The sequence below is a fragment of the Stigmatopora argus genome, chromosome 4 (genome assembly GCF_051989625.1).
Source record: "Stigmatopora argus isolate UIUO_Sarg chromosome 4, RoL_Sarg_1.0, whole genome shotgun sequence".
NCBI lineage: Eukaryota > Metazoa > Chordata > Actinopteri > Syngnathiformes > Syngnathidae > Stigmatopora > Stigmatopora argus.
Window position 1 is genome coordinate 20,827,458 of NC_135390.1, and position 14,191 is coordinate 20,841,648.

The 14,191-nt window shown below is 44.5% G+C and overlaps 1 protein-coding gene and 27 non-coding genes across 28 annotated transcripts in view; all 28 read left to right on the forward strand.

Annotated features, from left to right (window-relative positions):
• LOC144073436 (mitogen-activated protein kinase kinase kinase 5) overlaps positions 1 to 14,191 on the forward strand; it is a 30,557-nt gene that overhangs the window by 827 nt on the left and 15,539 nt on the right. Inside the window, exons 2-17 of the mRNA XM_077599252.1 lie at positions 630 to 769; positions 1,431 to 1,618; positions 1,740 to 1,908; positions 2,859 to 2,965; positions 3,112 to 3,282; positions 3,341 to 3,453; positions 3,525 to 3,684; positions 3,750 to 3,900; positions 5,052 to 5,156; positions 5,398 to 5,447; positions 5,708 to 5,803; positions 11,948 to 12,032; positions 12,408 to 12,541; positions 12,622 to 12,749; positions 13,512 to 13,648; positions 13,720 to 13,825. Coding sequence (XP_077455378.1) covers positions 630 to 769; positions 1,431 to 1,618; positions 1,740 to 1,908; positions 2,859 to 2,965; positions 3,112 to 3,282; positions 3,341 to 3,453; positions 3,525 to 3,684; positions 3,750 to 3,900; positions 5,052 to 5,156; positions 5,398 to 5,447; positions 5,708 to 5,803; positions 11,948 to 12,032; positions 12,408 to 12,541; positions 12,622 to 12,749; positions 13,512 to 13,648; positions 13,720 to 13,825 — 2,040 coding nt within the window. The remainder of the gene's footprint in view (positions 1 to 629; positions 770 to 1,430; positions 1,619 to 1,739; positions 1,909 to 2,858; positions 2,966 to 3,111; positions 3,283 to 3,340; positions 3,454 to 3,524; positions 3,685 to 3,749; positions 3,901 to 5,051; positions 5,157 to 5,397; positions 5,448 to 5,707; positions 5,804 to 11,947; positions 12,033 to 12,407; positions 12,542 to 12,621; positions 12,750 to 13,511; positions 13,649 to 13,719; positions 13,826 to 14,191) is intronic.
• trnai-aau (transfer RNA isoleucine (anticodon AAU)) lies at positions 2,209 to 2,282 on the forward strand. The gene has a single exon. It is a non-coding gene; the product is annotated as a tRNA-Ile (tRNA).
• trnai-aau (transfer RNA isoleucine (anticodon AAU)) lies at positions 5,874 to 5,947 on the forward strand. The gene has a single exon. It is a non-coding gene; the product is annotated as a tRNA-Ile (tRNA).
• trnai-aau (transfer RNA isoleucine (anticodon AAU)) lies at positions 6,069 to 6,142 on the forward strand. Its single transcript has one exon. It is a non-coding gene; the product is annotated as a tRNA-Ile (tRNA).
• trnai-aau (transfer RNA isoleucine (anticodon AAU)) lies at positions 6,266 to 6,339 on the forward strand. Its single transcript has one exon. It is a non-coding gene; the product is annotated as a tRNA-Ile (tRNA).
• On the forward strand, positions 6,463 to 6,536 carry trnai-aau (transfer RNA isoleucine (anticodon AAU)). The gene has a single exon. It is a non-coding gene; the product is annotated as a tRNA-Ile (tRNA).
• On the forward strand, positions 6,660 to 6,733 carry trnai-aau (transfer RNA isoleucine (anticodon AAU)). Its single transcript has one exon. It is a non-coding gene; the product is annotated as a tRNA-Ile (tRNA).
• Positions 6,857 to 6,930, forward strand: trnai-aau (transfer RNA isoleucine (anticodon AAU)). Its single transcript has one exon. It is a non-coding gene; the product is annotated as a tRNA-Ile (tRNA).
• trnai-aau (transfer RNA isoleucine (anticodon AAU)) lies at positions 7,054 to 7,127 on the forward strand. The gene has a single exon. It is a non-coding gene; the product is annotated as a tRNA-Ile (tRNA).
• Positions 7,251 to 7,324, forward strand: trnai-aau (transfer RNA isoleucine (anticodon AAU)). Its single transcript has one exon. It is a non-coding gene; the product is annotated as a tRNA-Ile (tRNA).
• Positions 7,448 to 7,521, forward strand: trnai-aau (transfer RNA isoleucine (anticodon AAU)). The gene has a single exon. It is a non-coding gene; the product is annotated as a tRNA-Ile (tRNA).
• On the forward strand, positions 7,645 to 7,718 carry trnai-aau (transfer RNA isoleucine (anticodon AAU)). The gene has a single exon. It is a non-coding gene; the product is annotated as a tRNA-Ile (tRNA).
• Positions 7,836 to 7,909, forward strand: trnai-aau (transfer RNA isoleucine (anticodon AAU)). Its single transcript has one exon. It is a non-coding gene; the product is annotated as a tRNA-Ile (tRNA).
• On the forward strand, positions 8,033 to 8,106 carry trnai-aau (transfer RNA isoleucine (anticodon AAU)). Its single transcript has one exon. It is a non-coding gene; the product is annotated as a tRNA-Ile (tRNA).
• On the forward strand, positions 8,230 to 8,303 carry trnai-aau (transfer RNA isoleucine (anticodon AAU)). The gene has a single exon. It is a non-coding gene; the product is annotated as a tRNA-Ile (tRNA).
• trnai-aau (transfer RNA isoleucine (anticodon AAU)) lies at positions 8,427 to 8,500 on the forward strand. Its single transcript has one exon. It is a non-coding gene; the product is annotated as a tRNA-Ile (tRNA).
• trnai-aau (transfer RNA isoleucine (anticodon AAU)) lies at positions 8,624 to 8,697 on the forward strand. Its single transcript has one exon. It is a non-coding gene; the product is annotated as a tRNA-Ile (tRNA).
• trnai-aau (transfer RNA isoleucine (anticodon AAU)) lies at positions 8,821 to 8,894 on the forward strand. Its single transcript has one exon. It is a non-coding gene; the product is annotated as a tRNA-Ile (tRNA).
• Positions 9,018 to 9,091, forward strand: trnai-aau (transfer RNA isoleucine (anticodon AAU)). The gene has a single exon. It is a non-coding gene; the product is annotated as a tRNA-Ile (tRNA).
• Positions 9,215 to 9,288, forward strand: trnai-aau (transfer RNA isoleucine (anticodon AAU)). The gene has a single exon. It is a non-coding gene; the product is annotated as a tRNA-Ile (tRNA).
• Positions 9,412 to 9,485, forward strand: trnai-aau (transfer RNA isoleucine (anticodon AAU)). Its single transcript has one exon. It is a non-coding gene; the product is annotated as a tRNA-Ile (tRNA).
• On the forward strand, positions 9,609 to 9,682 carry trnai-aau (transfer RNA isoleucine (anticodon AAU)). Its single transcript has one exon. It is a non-coding gene; the product is annotated as a tRNA-Ile (tRNA).
• Positions 10,003 to 10,076, forward strand: trnai-aau (transfer RNA isoleucine (anticodon AAU)). The gene has a single exon. It is a non-coding gene; the product is annotated as a tRNA-Ile (tRNA).
• Positions 10,200 to 10,273, forward strand: trnai-aau (transfer RNA isoleucine (anticodon AAU)). The gene has a single exon. It is a non-coding gene; the product is annotated as a tRNA-Ile (tRNA).
• Positions 10,397 to 10,470, forward strand: trnai-aau (transfer RNA isoleucine (anticodon AAU)). Its single transcript has one exon. It is a non-coding gene; the product is annotated as a tRNA-Ile (tRNA).
• trnai-aau (transfer RNA isoleucine (anticodon AAU)) lies at positions 10,988 to 11,061 on the forward strand. The gene has a single exon. It is a non-coding gene; the product is annotated as a tRNA-Ile (tRNA).
• trnai-aau (transfer RNA isoleucine (anticodon AAU)) lies at positions 11,390 to 11,463 on the forward strand. The gene has a single exon. It is a non-coding gene; the product is annotated as a tRNA-Ile (tRNA).
• Positions 11,587 to 11,660, forward strand: trnai-aau (transfer RNA isoleucine (anticodon AAU)). The gene has a single exon. It is a non-coding gene; the product is annotated as a tRNA-Ile (tRNA).

Below are 14,191 nucleotides of genomic sequence, written 5' to 3' on the forward strand. Positions count from 1 at the left end.
AATTAACTCTATACTTTCTGGACATACACGAATACTTACGCAAAAAAAATGGTTTTATACGGGGCCCAGAATACATGTAAGTGAAAATAAGTATAAATATTGTTTATTTGTTAGCATATATACAAACAAAGCTACAGTACACTTTATTCTGTGTAAAAAGTAGTGTTGTTGGAACGCCATTTTCTTGGAACCTGATAGGATTCAGATACACGACTCTAGAGTGAGATATTTTACCACTACTCCACCGTTATAATATATTTAGAATATAATATATTTATACTATGTTATGGTTATAATATAACATGATGAATAAAGTTATCTAATCTAATCTAAAAAAATGCGACTCCCGGTTATAAAAATAGATTTTTTGAAAAACTTGGGGCCCAAATTTAAAAAATCGAGCACATTAGCATCTTAGAGCCGTACATTTCCGAAGTTTTGTTTGTGGAAAAAATTACAGAATTTACATATAAAGTACACCTCTACTTACGAAAATTTCAAGTTACGAAAAACGTCCCGGAACCAATTCATTTCGTAAGTAGAGGTACGACTGTATATAGATTTCTACAGCTTACTTTGGAAAAACTGGGCTTGTTCTGCTTTTCAAAATAAAATTCCCATTTTTGCAGACGTGGCTGTGGTGGAGATGAGCGACTCTTTCTGCCAGCCGTCCCTCTTCTATCACTTGGGGTTGCGGGAAAGTTTTAGCATGACCAACAACATTGTCCTCTACTGCTATAAAGTGGACACAGACCTGCAGGCCGTGAAGGTAACGTGTTAAATAGTGATGTCCCCATCGCGTCTTTTTCAGATGATCGGGTTTTTAAAATGTAGTTTTTTTTTTAAATTATTTTTTAAGTGGTAACTCTTTGGCTGCCATTGTAGGCGGTCAACATTTATTTTTTTAAAGTTCATAAAAATGTGAAAATCCACGCTGAAACTCAGAACATTCTCTCTTCTAGGACTCAGCATTGAATATTTTTTTAAATTTTATTTATTTATGCATTTATATTTAGGCCCTACTTTGCGAATACTCACTTTTCGCTGCCCCCTTTAACCGCGATAATTGAGTTATTACTGTATTTGCTTTAGCCGGAAACTATCATTTAGGCACATTTTAGTAATTGTATCCAATTGCGTTATGTTTTACCAGTATATATATTTTTTTAAACTTAAGAGTATCAGAGGATCAGATTCGGCTGTAAAAGTTTAAAAAAAAATATATATATATATATATTTTTTTTTTAAATTTAAATAATTTTCTTTTTGAAACTAAAGAGAAAAAAACTCAAAAATCTGTTGTGGTCAAACCGAATTATATGTTAATTCTCATACCATCATCTTTTTCGGACTCCATTGAAATGTTTGACTTCATTCTCATGAGTTATAAATCTTGGTGGTCCAATTTTTTATTTATTTTTGCTTTTTAGGAGCAGTGTGGAAGCTACACATTTCTCCCGTATGTGGTGACCCCTCAGGGCAAGGTGTTCGCCTGCGACGGCGCCGTCATGACGGGAATCCAAGAACTTTTACAGCCTGCTTTCCAGTTGGACTCCCTCTTGATGCCATTAACGGAGAGACTCACGCTTTTTCTCAACAGCGTGGACGTGCAGTCCAGGTCAGCCAAATCCGCATGAGAGTTCGAGGAACGCTAATAAACAGAGAACAAGAAATGTGTGAGAAAATGTGGGGTGCTTTGGGTTCAAAAAGGTAGAAAACTGCTCTCTATTTTCCCACAGCGAGTACTTCCGAGAATCTGTCCGCCATGAGATTCGCATGGCGCGGGAGCGGTTTAGCGGGCAAGCCTTGAGCGAGGAGTTGAGCCGGATCCAGAAGCGTCTGGACAGCGTGGAACTGCTCACGCCTGACATCGTCATGAACCTGCTTCTCTCATACAGAGACATTCAGGTAAAAGGTCAAATGCTTCAAAAGAGAGCTTGAAATTATGGAATATGTTTGTTTTTGGTTCCATATCCCATTTGTGGGCTGTGTGCAGAGTTTTATATGATATGGACAGTTAGCTCAGTTGGTCAGAGCACGGTGCTGATAACGCCAAGGTTACAGGTTCCTCCCCCGTACGGGCCATGACTTTACCGCAGGCTGTTGAAATGTCCTACTTCACATTCTTTTTCCGTACCATATCCGTTTAGCTGGCTGACCTGTTGCATTTGCGGGCATCACACAAAAATCTGGGCCATATTGAAATATGGCCGGTTAGCTCAGTTGGTCAGAGCGTGGTGCTAATAACGCCAAGGTCGCGGGTTCGACCCCCGTACGGGCCATGACCTCTTCGTAGTCAGGTAAAATTACCTACTGTGACTTCTTTTGCCGTAACATAACTGTTTAGCTAGCTGATGTGTTTCATTAGTGGGCATCACACAAAAAGCCTACTACAGTTTCTTTGCCGTAACATAACTGTCTAGCTAGCTGACGTGTTGCATTTTCAGGCTACTTGCACAGTTTTGAGGTGTACCTAAATGTGGCCGGTTTGCTCAGTTGGTCAGAGCGTGGTGCTAATAACGCCTAGGTCATGGTTTTGACCCCCGTACGGGTCATGATTTCCCCGAAGTTAGTTGAAAATGCTTACTACAACTTCCTTTTGCCGTAACATAACTTTTTAGCTAGCTGACGTGTTGCATTAGCTAGCTACTTTCACAGTTTTGAGGTGTACAGGCACATGGCCGGTTAGCTCAGTAGGTCAAAGCATGGTGCTAATAATGCCAAGGTTGTGGGTTCAACCCCTGTATGGGCCATGACCTCTCTTCAGTCCACTAAAATTTCATACCTCAGGTTCTTTTGTTTGTACTGTACTGTAAATGCTTCCAGAACAAGGCGACTCCATCCTCTCTTTTTCACAGGCCTACGATTCAATGATCAAACTGGTGGAGATGCTGAACAACCTCCCCATGTGTCTTGTGGCAAGACACCAAAATATCAAATTTCACTACATATTTGCACTTAATAGGTATGTCTGATGTATTAGCTTAACGCTTCAGTCATGTTTTTTACCGTCTTTTTTAATTTTTTAAATTTAAACAAATATCACGTCCCTTCTTACACTGCCACGTTATATTCTCTCCTCATCCCAATTGACTTTGTGTGTGGCAAAAGGAGAAACCAACCAGGTGATCGTGCCAAGGCTCTTGAGGAGATTCTCCCGATTGTGGAATCTGGAGACAAAGTGGTATCAGACGTCTTTTGCCTTTGTGGTCGCATCTACAAAGACATGTTCATGAGCTCTGGCTTTACGGACCACCACAGTCGAGATCAAGCCTCCTACTGGTACAGACCTTTTTTGTCATTTAGCCAGTACACATTCAAATTTCTTCTGTTTTTTAAGGTATGGAAAAGCCTTTGAGACGGAGCACACACTTCACTCGGGGATCAACAACGTGGTTCTCCTCATGGCGGCCGGACACGAGTTTGATACGTCAATCGAGCTACGCAAAAAAGGTACTAGAGTTTTACACTTGGTCGTTTTTTTGTACTTTGAAGTCATTTCTAACTCTGAATTTCTTTCCCAGGTGTGACCTTAAGCAGTCTGTTGGGCCGAAAGGGCTCGCTGGAGAAGATGAAGGACTACTGGGATGTGGGTTTCTATTTGGGCGCTAACATTTTGCTCGACGGGCACAAGAAGGTTATTGAGGCTTCTGAAAAACTCTACAAACTCAAAGCTCCTCTTTGGTGAGGAATACGGATAAATACGGCACGCCTTGTCAAATTCCAACGTCGACTTGTCCTTTTTCCAGGTACGTTGCGTCCGTGATGGAGACGTACGTTCTATACAAGCAGTTTGTGAAGCTTCCCGAGGTGCAGTCTCCCAAACAGGACACACTGAACTTCTGGATGGAATTGCTTTTACAGTACTGCAAGCCTAGCGTCGACACAGAGCGCTGCGAGGTAAGATGACGCCCTAGCCTTACACACATGGGTGGTTGAGTTTGAGTTTGATTTATTTAATAAGGGACAGCACATATTAATGAACATAGTTCATATTCATGTTAATGAGCATACAGTAATCCCTCGAATATCACGGGATCACTACATCGCAGATTTTTTTTCTGGGGATTTTTTTTATTACATTTTTATTTTGTAAGTTCATAAAAATGTGAAAATCCACGCTGAAACTCTGGAACGGAAGCCACTCCACTTGCTACTAGCACCCCAAAAAATATATATATATATTTTTAAATAAATATATATTTTTTTCATGGCCAACATGGCCACCATAAAGGAAAAACCGCGAAGTAGTCACCCCTATTTAAAAATAAATAAATATATAGATTTTTTAAAATAAATTAATTTAAGATATATTGATTTAAAAATAAATAAATACATTATTTTTTTAAATAGATTAATATATATATATATATATATATATATGTTTATTTAAAAAAAAATATTTTTTTACAATTTATTTATTTATTTTTAAATAGAGGTGACCCTACTTCGCGTTTTTTTGTTAATCACGACCATGTCTGGTCTACATTAACCGTGATAATCGAGGGATTACTGTAAATATGTAAATATGTAAGATGGTATCTGAGGGTTAAATTCCATCTTTAGTCCCTTGTGTAGATTGAAGATAAATGATGACACATACTAGACACACGCACACACACAATCGCAATTTTGTCCGTCTAAAACAGAGGTCTCAAACCGATTCTGCAAAGTCCACAGTGGGTCCTGGTCTATGTTTCAACCGATCCAGTGTCGACAATTTAACCAACTATGGGTCTTCTAAAATAAATAGCACCTGGCTGCAAACAACTGATTACACTTGCAAAAGATGTCCACTTGTTCAGTTTGAATGAAAACCTGCACCCCCTGCGGCCCTTTGAGGACCGGTTTGAGACGGCCGCTTTAGAGTATCAATGTCATCCTGTTTCTTCTGGACTGAAGTCTTTAGCGGGTCATGGTCCTTTCTCTCCTTGTCACCCGCAATATTGATTAGGAAGAACTGTGTCTAAATTAAAGTCCTGACCAAAAACAGTTATTTACCCTATTAAGGATTTTTTAATTTTTAATTTTTGGTTAAACTTGTTTTTCAGGTGCTCATTCTAGAACCAAGTAAAGTTCTTCAGCCTGCTATCGTGTCTGTAAGCGAGGGGGATGGGAGTTGCACGGTCCAGTTGAAACACATCACGCCCTTCAAGGTATGCGGGTTGTCTCATTCCCATTAAACATCCATAATCCATCTCATTGAAAACGCAGCCTTGGATCGCCTTGAGCTTTCATTTAGTATTCCTTTTACGTTCAGTTAATCCTACCAAGAGTTGAAAAAAATATTTGAGGCCGCCGCTTTTGTGTGGGAGTGTGTGACTATTTGTACTTCCAACACTGTCATATTTGTTCTGTTAATGTAATATTTGTTTCTTTCCCGGTTTGTCTCAACAGAAAGGCTTGCATCAGTGGACTTTCCCGGCCGCCGCAATTCGGGGAGTGAGGTATGCTACGGCGTGTGCTGACACCTTTCAAATACCTTTTCTGATATATATCTACCTTCCAAGAATGTGCCAAATAGAGGAAAACTTGCTGATTGCTGAAAACAGAGTAGATAAAAAATCTTAGACATGGTGTAACTTCTAGGAAAATGAGTGACATATCTGTCAACCTAATTGTTCCCCTTATTAATGATTGCGATTCCCCTAATTAAGCGATTAAAATAACATACAAATGTAAAGTGGTACATATGATTTACATTCAGCGCTTCAAAGATTGATGAGCGAAGCTGTTTCCTGTACGTGCACTACAACTCAGATGACTTCCAGCTGTGCTTCCCCTCGGAGCTGCACTGCAAAGGGTACGTGGATATGAATATTAATTATTAATTCATGATTAAGTGGGCACTACATATGCGTGTGGATCCATGTGGCCAGTTAGCTCAGTTGGCCAGAGCGTGGTGCTAATAACGCCAAGGTCACGGGTTCGACCCCCGTACGGGCCATAACCTCTCCGTAGGCAGGTGAAATTACCAACCACTACCTTTTTCCTGTAACATAACTGTTTAGCTAGCTGACATGTGGCATTTGAGCGCTAATTGCACAGTTTTGAGATAAATGGTCATTGGCCGGTTAGCTCAGTTGGCCAGAGCGTGGTGCTAATAACACCAAGGTCGCGGGTTCGACCCCCGTACGGGCCATGACCTCTCTGTAGTCAGGTGTACTTACCTACTACTACTTCTATTGCCGTAATATAACTGTTTAGCTAGCTGACATGTGGCATTTGAGCGCTAATTTCACAGTTTTGAGATGAATATGTCCATGGCCGGTTAGCTCAGTTGGCCAGAGCGTGGTGCTAATAACGCCAAGGTCACGGGTTCGACCCCCGTACGGGCCATGACCTCTCCGCAGTCAGGTGTAATTACCTACTACTACTTCTTTTGCCGTAACATAACTGTTTAGCTAGCTGACATGTGGCATTTGAGCGCTAATTGCACAGTTTTGAGATGGTTTTGTACATGGCTGGTTAGCTCAGTTGGCCAGAGCGTGGTGCTAATAACGCCAAGGTCACGGGTTCGACCCCCGTACGGGCCATGACCTCTCCGCAGTCAGGTGTAATTACCTACTACTACTTCTTTTGCCGTAACATAACTGTTTAGCTAGCTGACATGTGGCATTTGAGCGCTAATTGCACAGTTTTGAGGTGGTTTTGTACATGGCCGGTTAGCTCAGTTGGCCAGAGCGTGGTGCTAATAACGCCAAGGTCACGGGTTCGACCCCCGTACGGGCCATGACCTTTCCGCAGTCAGGTGTAATTACCTACTACTACTTCTTTTGCCGTAACATAACTGTTTAGCTAGCTGACATGTGGCATTTGAGCGCTAATTGCACAGTTTTGAGGTTGTTTTGTGCATGGCCGGTTAGCTCAGTTGGCCAGAGCGTGGTGCTAATAACGCCAAGGTCACGGGTTCGACCCCCGTACGGGCCATGACCTCTCTGTGGTCAGGTGTAATTACCTACTACTACTTCTTTTGCCGTAACATAACTGTTTAGCTAGCTGACATGTGGCATTTGAGCGCTAGTTGCACAGTTTTGAGATGGTCTTGTACATGGCCGGTTAGCTCAGTTGGCCAGAGCGTGGTGCTAATAACGCCAAGGTCACGGGTTCGACCCCCGTACGGGCCATGACCTCTCTGTGGTCAGGTGTAATTACCTACTACCACTTCTTTTGCCGTAACATAACTGTTTAGCTAGCTGACATGTGGCATTTGAGCGCTAGTTGCACAGTTTTGAGATGGTCTTGTACATGGCCGGTTAGCTCAGTTGGCCAGAGCGTGGTGCTAATAACGCCAAGGTCACGGGTTCGACCCCCGTACGGGCCATGACCTCTCCGCAGTCAGGTGTAATTACCTACTACTGCTTCTTTTGCCGTAACATAACTGTTTAGCTAGCTGACAAGTGGCTTTTGAGCGCTAATTGCACAGTTTTGAGGTGGTTTTGTGCATGGCCGGTTAGCTCAGTTGGCCAGAGCGTGGTGCTAATAACGCCAAGGTCACGGGTTCGACCCCCGTGCGGGCCATGACCTCTCCGCAGTCAGGTGTAATTACCCACTACTACTTCTTTGGCCGTAAATTAACTGTTTAGCTAGCTGACATGTGGCATTTGAGCGCTAATTGCACAGTTTTGAGGTGGTTTTGTGCATGGCCGGTTAGCTCAGTTGGCCAGAGCGTGGTGCTAATAACGCCAAGGTCGCGGGTTCGACCCCCGTACGGGCCATGTCCTCTCTGTAGTCAGGTGTACTTACCTACTTCTTTTGCCGTAACATAACTGTTTAGCTAGCTGACATGTGGCATTTGAGCGCTAATTGCACAGTTTTGAGGTGGTTTTGTACATGGCCGGTTAGCTCAGTTGGCCAGAGCGTGGTGCTAATAACGCCAAGGTCACGGGTTCGACCCCTGTACGGGCCATGACCTCTCCGCAGTCAGGTGTAATTACCTACTACTACTTCTTTTGCCGTAACATAACTGTTTAGCTAGCTGACATGTGGCATTTGAGCGCTAATTGCACAGTTTTGAGGTGGTTTTGTGCATGGCCGGTTAGCTCAGTTGGCCAGAGCGTGGTGCTAATAACGCCAAGGTCGCGGGTTCGACCCCCGTACGGGCCATGTCCTTTCTGTAGTCAGGTGTACTTACCTACTACTACTTCTTTTGCCGTAACATAACTGTTTAGCTAGCTGACATGTGGCATTTGAGCGCTAGTTGCACAGTTTTGAGATGGTCTTGTACATGGCCGGTTAGCTCAGTTGGCCAGAGCGTGGTGCTAATAACGCCAAGGTCACGGGTTTGACCCCCGTACAGGCCATGACCTCTCCGCAGTCAGGTGTAATTACCTACTACTGCTTCTTTTGCCGTAACATAACTGTTTAGCTAGCTGACAAGTGGCTTTTGAGCGCTAATTGCACAGTTTTGAGGTGGTTTTGTGCATGGCCGGTTAGCTCAGTTGGCCAGAGCGTGGTGCTAATAACGCCAAGGTCACGAGTTCGACCCCCGTGCGGGCCATGACCTCTCCGCAGTCAGGTGTAATCACCTACTACTGCTTCTTTTGCCCTAAATTAACTGTTTAGCTAGCTGACATGTGGCATTTGAGCGCTAGTTGCACAGTTTTGAGATAATTTTGTGCATGGCCGGTTAGCTCAGTTGGCCAGAGCGTGGTGCTAATAACGCCAAGGTCACGGGTTCGACCCCCGTACGGGCCATGACCTATCTGTAGTCAGGTGTAATTACCTACTACTACTTCTTTTGCCGTAGCATAACTGTCTAGCTAGCTGACATGTGGCATTTGAGCGCTAGTTGCACAGTTTTGAGATGAATTGGTGCATGGCCGGTTAGCTCAGTTGGCCAGAGCGTGGTGCTAATAATGCCAAGGTCGCGGGTTCGACCCCTGTACGGGCCATGCTCTCTCCGCAGTCAGGTGTGATTACCTACTACTACTGCTTTTGCCCTAAATTAACGGTTTAGCTAGCTGACATGTGGCATTTGAGCGCTAATTGCACAGTTTTGAGATAATTTTGTGCATGGCCGGTTAGCTCAGTTGGCCAGAGCGTGGTGCTAATAACGCCAAGGTCACGGGTTCGACCCCCGTACGGGCCATGACCTCTCCGCAGTCAGGTGTAATTACCTACTACTACTTCTTTTGCCGTAACATAACTGTTTAGCTAGCTGACATGTGGCATTTGAGCGCTAATTGCACAGTTTTGAGATGGTTTTGTACATGGCCGGTTAGCTCAGTTGGCCAGAGCGTGGTGCTAATAATGCCAAGGTCATGGGTTCGACCCCCGTACGGGCCATGACCTCTCCGCAGTCAGGTGTAATTACCTACTACTACTTCTTTTGCCGTAACATAACTGTTTAGCTAGCTGACATGTGGCATTTGAGCGCTAGTTGCACAGTTTTGAGATGGTCTTGTACATGGCCGGTTAGCTCAGTTGGCCAGAGCGTGGTGCTAATAACACCAAGGTCACGGGTTCGACCCCCGTACGGGCCATGACCTCTCCGCAGTCACGTGTAATTACCTACTACTCATTCTTTTGCCGTAACATAACTGTTTAGCTAGCTGACATGTGGCTTTTGAGCGCTAATTGCACAGTTTTGAGGTTGTTTTGTGCATGGCCGGTTAGCTCAGTTGGCCAGAGCGTGGTGCTAATAATGCCAAGGTCACGGGTTCGACCCCCGTACGGGCCATGACCTCTCCGCAGTCAGGTGTAATTACCTACTACTACTTCTTTTGCCGTAACATAACTGTTTAGCTAGCTGACATGTGGCATTTGAGCGCTAATTGCACAGTTTTGAGATGAATTGGTGCATGGCCGGTTAGCTCAGTTGGCCAGAGCGTGGTGCTAAAAACGCCAAGGTCGCGCGTTCGACCCCAGTACAGGCCATGACCTCTCCGCAGTCAGGTGTGATTACCTACTACTACTTCTTTTGCCCTAAATTAACTGTTTAGCTAGCTGACATGTGGCATTTGAGCGCTAATTGCACAGTTTTGAGATAATTTTGTGCATGGCCGGTTAGCTCAGTTGGCCAGAGCGTGGTGCTAATAACGCCAAGGTCACGGGTTCGACCCCCGTATGGGCCATGACCTCTCTGTAGTCAGGTGTAATTACCTACTACTAATTCTTTTGCCGTAACATAACTGTTTAGCTAGCTGACATGTGGCATTTGAGTGCTAATTGCACAGTTTTGAGATGGTTTTGTACATGGCCGGTTAGCTCAGTTGGCCAGAGTGTGGTGCTAATAACGCCAAGGTCACGGGTTCGACCCCCGTACGGGCCATGACCTCTCCGCAGTCAGGTGTAATTACCTACTACTACTTGTTTTGCCGTAACATAACTGTTTAGCTAGCTGACATGTGGCATTTGAGCGCTAATTGCACAGTTTTGAGATGGTTTTGCACATGGCCGGTTAGCTCAGTTGGCCAGAGTGTGGTGCTAATAACGCCAAGGTCACGGGTTCGACCCCCGTACGGGCCATGACCTCTCCGCAGTCATGTGTAATTACCTACTACTACTTCTTTTGCCGTAACATAACTGTTTAGCTATCTGACATGTGGCATTTGAGCGCTAATTGCACAGTTTTGAGGTGGTTTTGTGCATGGCCGGTTAGCTCAGTTGGCCAGAGCGTCGTGCTAATAATGCCAAGGTCACGGGTTCGACCCCCGTACGTGCCATGACCTCTCTGTAGTCAGGTGTAATTACCGACTACTACTTCTTTTGCCGTAAATTAACTGTTTAGCTAGCTGACATGTGGCATTTGAGCGCTAATTGCACAGTTTTGAGATGGATTTGTGCATGGCCGGTTATCTCAGTTGGCCAGAGCGTGGTGCTAATAACGCCATGGTCGAGGGTTTGGCCCCTGTACGGGCCAAGTCCTCTCTGTAGTCAGGTGTACTTACCTACCACTGCTTCTTTTGCCGTAACATAACTGTTTAGCTAGCTGACATGTGGCATTTGAGCGCTAATTGCACAGTTTTGAGATAAGCTTGTGCCTGGCCGGTTAGCTCAGTTAGCCAGAGCGTGGTGCTAATAACGCCAAGGTCACGGGTTCGACCCCCGTACGGGCCATGACCTCTCCGCAGTTAGGTGTAATTAACTACTACTTCTTTTGCCGTAACATAACTGTTTAGCTAGCTGACATGTGGCATTTGAGCGCTAATTGCACAGTTTTGAGATGCTTTTGTGCATGGCCGGTTAGCTCAGTTGGCCAGAGCGTGGTGCTAATAACGCTAAAGTCGTGGGTTCGACCCCTGTACGGGCCTTGACCTCTAAGTAGTCAGGTGTAATTACCTACTGCTACTGCTTTTGCCGTAACATAACTGTTTAGCTAACTGACACGTGGCATTTGAGCGCTAATTGCACAGTTTTGAGATGGTTTTGAGATGATTTTGTGCATGGCCGGTTAGCTCAGTTGGCCAAAGCGTGGTGCTAATAACGCCAAGGTCACGGGTTCGACCCCCGTACGGGCCATGTCCTCTCTGTAGTCAGGTGTAATTACCTACTACTACTTCTTTTGCCGTAAATTAACTGTTTAGCTAGCTGACATGTGGCATTTGAGCGCTAATTGCACAGTTTTGAGATGGATTTGTGCATGGCCGGTTAGCTCAGTTGGCCAGAGCGTGGTGCTAATAACGCCAAGGTCACGGGTTCGACCCCCGTACGGGCCATGACCTCTCCGCAGTCAGGTGTAATTACCTACCACTACTTCTTTTGCCGTAACATAACTGTTTAGCTAGCTGACATGTGGCATTTGAGCGCTAATTGCACAGTTTTGAGATCAGTTAGTGCATGGCTGGTTAGCTCAGTTGGCCAGAGTGTGGTGCTAATAACGCCAATGTCGTGGGTTCGACCCCCGTACGGATCATGACCTCCCCGTAGTCAGGTGGAATTATCCACTTTGAGTTCTTTTGCCGTGACATAACATAATATTTCCCTTGTCTTGTTGTTTCCTCAGTTTCTGTGATCTGGTAAATTCTCTGCTCCACAAGGCAGAAGACACCACCCAGGATGTGAATCATCTCAGTGAGGGAATTCTTGAGGTTTGTTCCCACCCACACTTCTGTCCTTCCCAAATTGTTGTGAAATTAAATTTGTCTTCATACTCAATTGGGTGGAACAGTTTTTCTCAACTTTGGTTAGCCTCCAATGAGGAAGCCTGTAGAAAATCATAATAGAATTACTGTTAATAGTTGTCACAAGTGCAAAAATAAAGATAAGCTAACCGCAAGTGACATAGAACCGTCTTGAGAGAGTGATTACATGCCCAAGTTGCTAAACAAAAAGTTCATAACCTGATGACACCACTTTAATTCACACTTGAATGTAACTTTTACAAATGAAAGTATAGTTCTATAACCATAAAGAGACAATTAAATCTTAAATGGCCATCCAGAATATCGCATTTTCCTTCCCAGTACGTGTACGAGACCAATGAAAACGGCGACAAAGTGGTCCTCGGGAAAGGCACGTATGGGGTGGTGTATGCCGGCAGGGACGTTAGCAACCAAGTGCGCATCGCCATCAAGGAGATTCCAGAAAAGGACAGCACGTGAGTGGATTGTTTGCGAGGGAATTGACCCTAACCCTAACCTTCCACTTGACACCCACTAACAAAGACTCTGTGGACAGTTATTCCCAGCCGCTTCACGAGGAAATCTGCCTGCACAAGCGACTGAAGCACCGAAACATCGTCCAGTATCTGGGCTCCCTCAGCGAGGACTCTTTCATCAAGATCTTCATGGAAGAAGTCCCAGGAGGTTTGTAGACCAAGCAGCGTTGATAAATAAATCTCAAATACCGTATTTTCACATCTATAAAACGCACTGTGTGATAGGGCGCAGTTTCATTTGCGGGTTATATTTTCTGCTTTTTGTCAATACATTGGACGCCTCGTCCGATAAGGTGCTAGCATAACACTAGGCGACCGTATGTTAGGCTAGCCGCTAGCATACCTATGTTATGCTAGCCACTAGCATACCTATGTTATGCTAGCCGCTAACGTATGTTATGCTATCCGCTAGATTACCTTTGTTATGCTAGCCGCTAGAGTACCTATCTTATGCTAGCCGCTAGAGTACCTATCTTATGCTACCCGCTAGCATATGTTATGCTAGCAGCTAGCATATGTTGTGCTAGCAGCTAGCATATGTTATGCTAGCAGCTAGCATATGTTATGCTATCCGTTAGAGTACCTATGTTATGCTAGCCGCTAGCATACCTATGTTATGCTAGCCGCTAGCGTATGTTATGCTGTCCGTTAGAGTACCTATGTTATGCTAGCTGCTAGAGTACCTATGTAATGCCAGCCGCTTGCGTACCTATGTTATGCTATCCGCTAGCATATCTGTTATGCTAGCTGCTAGTGTATGTTATGCTAGCCACTAGCGTATGCTATGCTAACCGCTAGCGTATGTTATGCTAGACTTTTAAGTGCGCCCTATAGGTGTGAAAATACGGTACGTTTCAGTTTGGTCTCATAGCTCGCAAGATGGATGTTTTGGGCATTTCCTTCCTGGCAGGAAGCCTGTCATCTCTACTGCGTTCCAAGTGGGGTCCTCTGAAAGACAACGAGCCCACCATCGTCTTTTACACCAAGCAGATCCTCGAGGGGCTGCGATACCTCCACAACAATCAGATTGTTCACAGAGATATTAAGGCGATAACTTTTAAATCCATTTCATCCCTTTGTCGTTGACACCCATGCATATAAATGTATTTTCCCCGCAGGGCGACAACGTTCTGATAAACACCTACAGCGGCGTTTTAAAGATCTCTGACTTTGGAACCTCCAAGAGGCTAGCAGGTATCAATCCCTGCACAGAGACTTTTGCTGGTAAGATTGTTTCCAACAGTGTCTACGGCTAATGCACCCAGTTTTATAACTCGAGAGTTATCATTTTATACCTGTCAACCTCGGCCAATTGCACCCCTTATTAATGATTGGAATTCCCCTTATTAAGCGGTCAAAAACTTTTTGCACGGCAACGCGCTTGTAACATAACATAAACAAATTTAAATGAACTTGGATTACGATACAGACCCACTCAAAAGTAAATGTAATCTAACTTTACACAAAACTTAATTCTAATTTTGTTTGACATTTTGATAGCTTTCTTCTCCCGGGTTGGCTCTATTGGCCCCGCCTCCACCCTGACTTTCAGATGCAATCTATCGAGGGTTGTTTGCTTTTGTCTTACCT